Source organism: Oreochromis aureus, linkage group 4, assembly GCF_013358895.1.
Source record: "Oreochromis aureus strain Israel breed Guangdong linkage group 4, ZZ_aureus, whole genome shotgun sequence".
NCBI lineage: Eukaryota > Metazoa > Chordata > Actinopteri > Cichliformes > Cichlidae > Oreochromis > Oreochromis aureus.
In genome coordinates this window covers 22,407,253-22,416,665 of record NC_052945.1, presented here as the reverse complement: position 1 = coordinate 22,416,665, position 9,413 = coordinate 22,407,253, and the positions used below count along the sequence as shown (strand labels likewise).

The following is a 9,413-nucleotide window of genomic DNA, read 5'->3' as shown; positions in this document are numbered from 1 at the left end:
TTGAAACTTTTACAAAGAGAGAAAATCAGCTAGGTTACAAAATAAAGGCAACACTAGATTCAGTGATAAGGAATAACAGCACAAGAGCCACACCTTCTTCATTAAATCCTGATGCAAATGCAAATGTGTGAAGTGTACTTCTGTCCTGCTGACCCATCTTGTACTTTGTGTTGATCATCGGAGGAGCAGCGGAGAATCAGGATGACAAACACACTCACTGTGCTGCTGGTTGCTTTCTTTTTGCCAGGTGAGTGCTTCTGCTTTTTTTTTTTTTTTTAACCAGGAAACACTGTGCCAGTCAGTCATAACAGAAAATCTTTTCTGTTTTCATTTCCTCAGGTGTTACAGGTCAGAGTATGGAGTCCATTCCTTCCAGTCCTGTAATGAAAAGGCCTGGGGAGACTCTCAGTCTTTCCTGCAGGGGATCTGGTTTCACATTTACCTGCTGTGGTATGAGCTGGATAAGACAACAACCAGGAAAAGGACTGGAATGGATTGGTGTTGGCCACATACCTTCCAGCAACAACAGATATGTGAGCAGTTTGAGTGGACGTATAGAAATCAGTCGAGATGACAGCAACAGTATGGTGCATCTGAGGCTTTCCAACCTAAAGCCAGAGGACTCTGCTGTGTATTACTGTGCCAGAGAGTCACAGTGGTTTAAGTAATGAGAGAGGCTTTACAAAAACCTTCAGACATACAGTTTCACAGGAACCTACAGGGGGCAGCAGATGATCAAAAATCTGATGTTCAACTCACACTCACAAAAAGTATTTCTATGTAAATAAATATAATAATAAATTTAATAACTAAAGTTCAAGTTAAGGCTCCAAGTGGCAGACCAGGAAAAATCTTGGATAGACAGAAGCGACGAATGGTGAGAACAGCCAGAGTCAACCCACAGACCAGCACCAAATACCTACAACATCATCTTGCAGCAGATGGAGCTACTGTTCATCATTCAACCATTCGGCGCACTTTACACAAGGAGATGCTGTATGTGAGAGTGATGCAGAAGAAGCCTTTTCTCCGCCCACAGCACAAACAGAGCCGCTTGAGGTATGCTAAAGCACATTTGGACAAGAGATTCTGGAGACCAATGTCCAGGAATCCGTGACAAAGGTAAAGCTGCACCGGGGCTGGCTCTTTCAACAAGACAACGACCCGAAACACTGCTCAAAATCCACTAAGGCATTCATGCAGAGGAACAAGTACAACGTTCTGGAATGGCCATCTCAGTCCCCAGACCTGAATATTATTGAAAATCTGTGGTGTGAGTTAAAGAGAGCTGTCCATGCTCGGAGGCCATCAAACCTGAATGAACTAGAGATGTTTTGTAAAGAGGAATGGTCCAAAATACCTTCAACCACAATACAGACTCTCATTGGAACCTACAGGAAGCGTTTAGAGGCTATAATTTCTGCAAAAGGCGGATTTACTAAATATTGATTTCATTTCTTTTTTTTTTCTTTTTTTTTTGTGGTGCCCAAATTTATGCACCTGCTGGATTTTGTTTAAACACTTATTACACACTTTCTGTACATCCAATAAACTTCATTTCACTTCTCAAATATCACTGTCTCCTATATGATATATTTAACTGACATTTTTTTATTGTAACAACCAACGATTTATACAGGAAATAATGACTATTAGCAAGGTTGCCCAAACTTTTGCATCCCACTGTATGTCTTTCTGTCAACAATGGCTTCCTTCTTGCCACTCTTCCACATAGGCCAGATTGTGGAGTACCCAGCTTACAGTTGGGTACTCCACAATCTGTCCTGTGGACAGATTGTCCCACCTGAGCTGTGGATTTCTGCAGCTCCTCCAGAGTGACCATGGGCCTCTTGGAAGCTTCTCCGAGCAGTGCTCTCCTTGCTCAATCTGACAGTTTAGGTGGACCACCATGTCTTGGTACGTTTGAAGTTGTAGCATACTTTTTCCATTTTTGGATGATGGATTGAACAGTGCTCCTTGAGATGTTCAAAGCTCGGTATATGTTTTTATAAACCTAACCCTGCTTTAAACTTATCTACAACCTTATCCCTGACCTGTCTGGTGGGTGCCTTGGTCTTCAAGATTCTCTAACAAATCACTGAGGCCTTAACAGAGCAGGTGTATTTATAATGAGACTAAATTATACACACGTGAACCACACTTTTCAGATTTTCATTTTCCTTGAAATTCTGAAACCATTTATCATTTTTGTACCACTTCACAATTATGTCTTAGTTTGTTTTGATCTATCACAGAAAATCTCAATGAAACACATTTAATTTTGTGGTTGTAAGGTGACAACATGTGTAAAAGTCAACACTTTTTCAAGGCACTGTATGTTACAAAATCAATGAAAAATGTGATAAAATAAGAGATGCCAGCACAAGAGCCACTCCCTCTACATAATATCCTGATGCAAATCTTCACTGTGTGCAGTGTACTTCTGTGCTGCTCACTTGCCTTAAACTTTGTGCTGATCATCAGGGCAGCAGTGAAGAATCTCTAGACTCACAATGACACAGACACTCACTGTGCTGCTGGTTGCTTTTTCACTTCCCTGTGAGTTCTTCTGCTTCTTACTGTTTCATCATTTACCAGGAAACAATGATAGTCAATCAGAGATACCAGAACATTTTGATCTCTTTCTCACAGGTTTATCTGTATTCATTTCCTCAGGTGTTACAGGTCAGAGTATGGAGTCCATTCCTTCCAGTCCTGTAGTGAAAAGGCCTGGAGAGACTCTCAGTCTCTCCTGCAGAGGATCTGGTTTCACATTTACCTGCTGTGGTATGCCCTGGATAAGACAACAACCAGGAAAAGGACTGGAATGGATAGGGATTGGCTTCTCATCTTCCAGCAGCAACAGTTATGCAAACAGTTTGAGAGGACGCATAGAAATCAGTAGAGACAACAGCAACAGCATGACATATCTGAGGCTTTCCAACCTAAAGCCAGAGGACTCTGCTGTGTATTACTGTGCCAGACACACAGTGGTTTAAGTAATGAGAGAGGCTTTACAAAAACCTTCAGACATACAGTTTCACAGGAACCTACAGGGGTCAGCAGATGATCAAGAATATGATGCTCAACTCACTGTCACAATAACTCCTGTGAGATATGTGAAAACATACTTAAAAATAATATAAAATGCAAATATTTTACTTTTTCCTTTGTATTCCAGAGAAAAGGATTTTAAAACAACAAGTAAAACCAAAGAGATTTGAAGTTTTTACAACATGCTTTTTAAACACAAGTTTAGCATCTGGGTTGAACAATCAAAAAGTTACATCTTATGTCTTTTTCCAAACACTTTCCTTGAAACTGTTACAAACTGAATCAAACTCCACTTACAATGGGCTACTGTGTTTATTGCCTTGATGAACGCTGTTGATGTGCCGTTGATGTGGGTCTACTGTGGTGAATATAATATAGATTTGAAATGTGACTTAAAAAAAGGTGTTTTACATACTTCTCCATCAGAATTAATATCAGAGAACATGACACTAAAAGAATGATAAAACTGGACTCTGCTGAAACAGCAAAGATGATTGTAGCAGTAAAACTTTCAGTTGATGATCCAGACGTGGTGCAATACATGCCTGGATCATCATCTGAAAGACCCTTAGTCCACTTGATTTGATGGCCAACTCTTTCCTTCCCTTTGACAGGACGAAACATTCAGCAGAAGCAGATTCAGAGACGACAGCTCTCTGCCATGACTGAGTGGAGTGAGCAAAAAGCAAAGAGAAAAAAGAAGAAGCCAAACATTCAGTGGGTCGGTAGGGCCAGATCACAAATATGCAGCCCTGGAGCAAGAGACACCTGACCAAATGTACATGGATAAAGATGACAGAGAGGAGAATGATGGACAAGCTGGAGAGACTATGACATTACTATGATTTTATTAAATTATTTTTTAACTGTTTATACTTCTGGTACTTTGGCAGGTCTGAATGGCCAGGCTATGGAGTCCATTCCCTCTACTCCAGTGTTGAAAAATCCTCATGAAACTCTCAGTCTTTCCTGCAGAGGATCTGGTTTCAATTTTGGCAGCTATGGCATGCACTGGATCAGACAACCTGCAGCAAAAGGCCTACAATGGTTTGGAACTATAGTGACGCAAGTAGAACTGAATATATTGCCAGTGTGCAAGGACGTATAGAAATCACCAAAGACAACAGCAACAGGATGACATATCTGAGACTGTCCAATCTAAAGCCAGAGGACTCTGCTGTGTATTACTGTGCGACAAACACACAGTGGTTTCTGATATAAGAGAAGCTTTAGAAAAACCTTCAGCTATATATTTTCATAACAACCTGTAGGGGGCAGTAGATGATTACAAATATTACAACATTTTAAAGAAGACATGACAAGAGTGAGAATATTTATAAAACATTTGTTTTTAAAGATAAGGTGATTCATAAAGAAAATCAATATGAAAAAGTATATAAGCATTAAAACTGAGGGCATGAATAAGTTTAAATCAATCAGTAATTGAAATATGCACATGAGCACATATATCACCATATATGTAATCCATTTAATCATAATCATCAGAATGCTGCTCATTCTCCTGACCATTTATATTTCACTTACTGCTGAAGAGATTATTCAGAATATGATACATGTTCTTCTACGTCTGACTCCATGTTTATGAAATGTACTTCTAGATACACAACTGTGAAAACTAATGATAAAAATCAGTATGAAAAAATATGTCAACACTCAAGCAAGAACTCTCTCATCACTGTAACATTGCAGGTTTTGCAGCTGTGTTCATCTAGCATAGCTCTCCCTAACCAGGAAAATAGCACTGCTAATATCTGTACCACATTACTGGAAAATAGAGAAGGAACTCAAATGTTTCAGCTTATAGTTTAGAAGTTACAAACAACCATCTCCCATAGAAAGTGAATCTAAGGGAATAAAACCAGTGCTAAACAACTCTAAAAAACAAAACCATACAATTTGAAGCAACATATTTTGTTTTTAGATTCATTTGAATGATACGTGAAACAGACAGTTCAGGCCATTCGTTGTAAAGTCCATCTATCAGCCATCCACAATGATGAATCGACTAAGAAGTACAGAATGATAGATGGATGGATGGAGTTTTAATTCCAGTTGTAATGATTTAAATAGTTATTTTAATTGTCAGCAAAATAGATTGAAATGATTCATGAGTTAGCAATCGTCAGCATGAAATCTTTTATTCTTATTTCTTTGACATTCCATTAAATCTGTTTTTACTCATATATTATTACTTTAAAGCAAATATCATCTAATCATACTTTATATTGTAAGGTAAAGTCCTAACAATATTACAAAGAAAAGCCATGACAGTGGGGAGAAAAGAGAAAAAGGACCTCTTGGAAAGCCCGATTCAAGAGGTGCCATTATCTGCAATAACTGGAAAGGATGAAAAAGAAAAGCCAAGAGGCGATGAACATTATAAAAAGAGCACTGCAGATTGAGAAAGTCAAATCAGAAGCATAGAGCCCTGGAGCAAGAGCAACCCACTGAAACCAGGTGTATCTGCACAGCTTGACGACTGAGGATTCTGATATTATTACATTTCTGTAGACTTACAGTATACACTCTGTACTACTTATGGACATTTCTTTCAACTCTAAAATGGAAAATTCAGTTTATTCACTGTATATTTTCTGTATATTTAACAGATATTTTAACATTTATCAATATTTGTACCTTTAGGTTAGAATGACTGGTGTGGCTGTTTTGCCTCAGGCGAGCAGTTAAGTTGTGGTTTACGTCCATGTGTGTCCAGTCATGACACAGTATACATATGTAGTCAGTTATAGCCAAAAACTCACCTTTGATTATCGACTTCACTTCGTTAATAATTCAAACATTTGTCCTAGATTATCACTGTGGGGTCTTCACCTTACAACATAATGTGCATTGCGACATGAATTATTTGCTAAGTGGTGCTATATGAATAAAAGTGAACAGATTTACAGAAAGTCTTCCTAAAATTTCGGTTTATTAGAACAAATCAGATGGATGAACATGTCCCTCTCAGCACAGGGCTGACAGGACATTCCCCCCATATAATACATAAATAAATAAATAAATAAATAAACCGAATAAAAATAAAAATAGATGAAGATAAATTATTATGATTACCTGCATTTATCTAGTGTAAGTACAAGAATTCCCAGCTTCTGACTGGCTCATGCAGTCACATGGGGAGAAAAGGAGGTTGTTGTGTTGAAGTGTAAGAAGAATAAAGGTGCTCCTAAGTAAGCTGTCTCCATCTTTATGTTCATAATAGTTATGAGAGATGTAGTGTCATTGAAAAAAATTTAATCTAGATTTTCACTGACACTTAGTGAACACTGACAGATGTGTGGCGTATAATCAATGTGTTTAAAAAGAAAACAAAAAAACTAAATAAATTTTGCACTAAAAGTAACTGTTTCATTAGGATCAGTACAAGGAACAACTATCAATAAAATAAGCTGTATAACATTCATTGAACACTAAATATAATTTTGTTCTTCTATACCCTCTCATGCTGTTGTACTAACTGACAGAAGCCTCCTTTGTTTTATTTATTGACTCACATCAAGTGGAGAGGCCAAAATAATTGGAATAACACTGTTTAATTCAATTCAGTTCAATTTAATTAAATTCAATTGTAAGTAAAGACCCAACAACAATAAAGAGAAACAGAAAACCCTAAAACCCAACAATCAGATGACCCCTATGAGCAAGTCCTTTTGGCGACAGTGGGAAGGAAAAACTCCTTTTAACAGGAAGAAACCTCCGGCAGGAGGGCTGCTATCTCTGCTACCATGCACGGGCGATCCGCATTAACTCGCTAACGGAGATTTGCCGTTATGGGGTTAACATCATTTTAACAAAATTAACACTGACAGCACTAATTTTAATATTTGAAAAATCTTTTTTGCTTTAAAACTAAAAACAGAATATACAAAAAAGCAACGAACAAATGCATTCTGTACATTTTTAAGTTTTCAACCTTTTCACTTTGTGTAACAGTGGTATTTTTTCCTGAATGGGAGATGTTATTGCACCCTAATATTATTATTACTATTATTATTATGTCTCATAAAAATTCAGTCTGTACCCATGGCTGACTCTTTAATCCATATTTTTTTTTATTTTGTCAGTGTTGATCTGTATGCAAAGTAAATTTCCTCCCAGGCTAATATAAAGACCTGAGATACTGCAGAAGGTTTCAGAAGAAGAGAAGATACTAGCTTCAGCATCAACATGTTCTCTGCAGCTCTGCTGCTGCTGGATCTTGTGAGTCTCACTGAACAGAAACACTGACAGCTATTATTTTTATTTTTAATTGAACTGCATTCAACATGTTTCTCTGCAGGTGTGAAGTGTGAACAGCTGACACAGCCAGCCTCTGTGATTGTGCAGCCAGGTCAGCGTCTGACCATCACCTGTCAGGTCTCTTATTCTCTGAGCTGGTGGACAGCTTGGATCAGACAGTCTGCAGGGAAAGGACTGGAGTGGATTGGGGTGAAACATACTGGGAACTCTCACTATAAAGATTCACTAAAGAGCAAGTTCAGCATTGATTTAGAGACTGCAAGCAAGACAGTGACTTTAAATGGACAGAATATGCAGCCCAAAGAGACTGCTGTGTATTACTGTGCCAGAGTTGCACAGTATCACAAAGCATTAGGAGATCTGAATAAAAACCTTCAAACAGCATGAAACTACCAAAGGAGGCACTCCAAAATCAATCCTGAATTCAAGGGTGTTTGTATTTAAGAAACAAAAGGGGGGGTTATAGGTTTAGGAGGTTGCTAGTCTTGATAGAGGTAGCAGTGAAAAATATTACAGTTTACCATCTGCTGAGAAAACAACAGAAAGCAGCTGAGAGAGACACGCATGGAGACACAAACCATTAGGAAACCTTAACAAAAACGCCACAGACTCCACACTAACATGAAGCCACAAGAAGAGAGGCTCTCACCCCACTTATGCTTACAAGACCAGACCACTTACATAAGAACACTTTTTATCCACTTTTTTTAAAAACTAAAAAAGTGGATAATTTTAGTCTTTAGAGTTTGGATTTTTATGTTAAGCTGAATGTCTGTTTTGATATCTCTATTATTGTAACATGCTGAGTGACAGTTTTAATGTATTTCATTTTTTGTGGAGGTTTAGATGTTTGATAAAATGGTTTCCTGATTTAGTGCTGGTTTTTAAGCAACAGCCATTGTTGTAGTTGTGAAACTTTTTCAGAGATGCCATCAACATGATCTTTAACAGTAACAAGTCATATTGTTCCCACAGTATTAATATCTTCAATGAGGATGTGTTTAATAATTATTACATATGGAGGTTTTTACTAATGTATCAGAAATTCACACATTTTGAGAGAAAATTATTATCTATTATTTCATAAATAATAAACATAATTTGTGCATTTATAAGATTTACCTGACTAATATAAGTGATGTGCAGAGGTTTGTGTGACATGACATGTGTTCCTCTTTGAGGAGAAGAAACTGATGCAAATTCAGATTTTACATAAGTGTTGCCAAATATAACACAAGGACTACATGGTTGATTTACACGACTGTAGACTGAGCAGAGGGACATGACTTTTACAATGAACTGTCCTGGGTTTTTCTTTGTTTTTCTCATAGTGTCAGTTTATTGGGCTGGTAAGGACAGCACATTTCTTTTGCAAAGATTATGAAGTGTTTGAAATAAAGAAGCTAATTTTGTTTTTGTCTGTAGGTACTGAGGGTCAAACAATGACTGAGTCTGAATCAGTGATTAAAAGGCCTGGAGACTCCCACAGACTGACCTGTACATACTCAGGATTCAGCAGTGATATTTATGGTGCTTGGGTCAGACAGGCTGCTGGAAAAGGACTGGAGTGGATTGCTTGGATCCACTCTAATGGTAATGAGATCTACTACTCTGAGTCAGTCAGAGGCGGTTTAACATCTCCAGAGACGACAGCAGAAAGCAGGTGTATCTGCAGATGAACAGCTTGACGACTGAGGATTCTGCTGTTTATTATTGTGCCAGAGAGCCACAGTGACACAAACCATCAGCAGAGCTGAACAAAAACCTCTCAGTGCCTGAACAGTTATAACATGAAACTACCAGAGGAGGAGCTCTAACATAACTGATTATAATTCAAGGAAAGAAATAAGAGAAATGCAACTAAGATGGGTTGCTATTCTTGATAGAGGTAGTGGTTGAGCAAATGCAAATTCTGATAAATAGTCTGACATATGTATTATGTTGTGGAGGTAAGCATTAACGACAAAGAGCTCTCAGTTCTCGCTCCTTCTTTATTCCTCTCCAACATCAACTGCACATATCGCGCCACAAAACACAGGAACACACTTCCTAAACACTGGGTGTGAGTGGAGCCCTCT

At 38.0% G+C, this 9,413-nt stretch overlaps 1 gene segment (V, D, J or C); it reads left to right on the top strand.

The window, feature by feature from the left end:
• The first annotated feature begins 201 nt into the window (after positions 1-201).
• On the top strand, positions 202-668 carry LOC120432694. The segment is given in 2 exon segments: positions 202-247; positions 340-668. Coding segments are annotated over 2 exon segments (375 nt in total).
• The last annotated feature ends 8,745 nt before the right edge of the window (positions 669-9,413 follow it).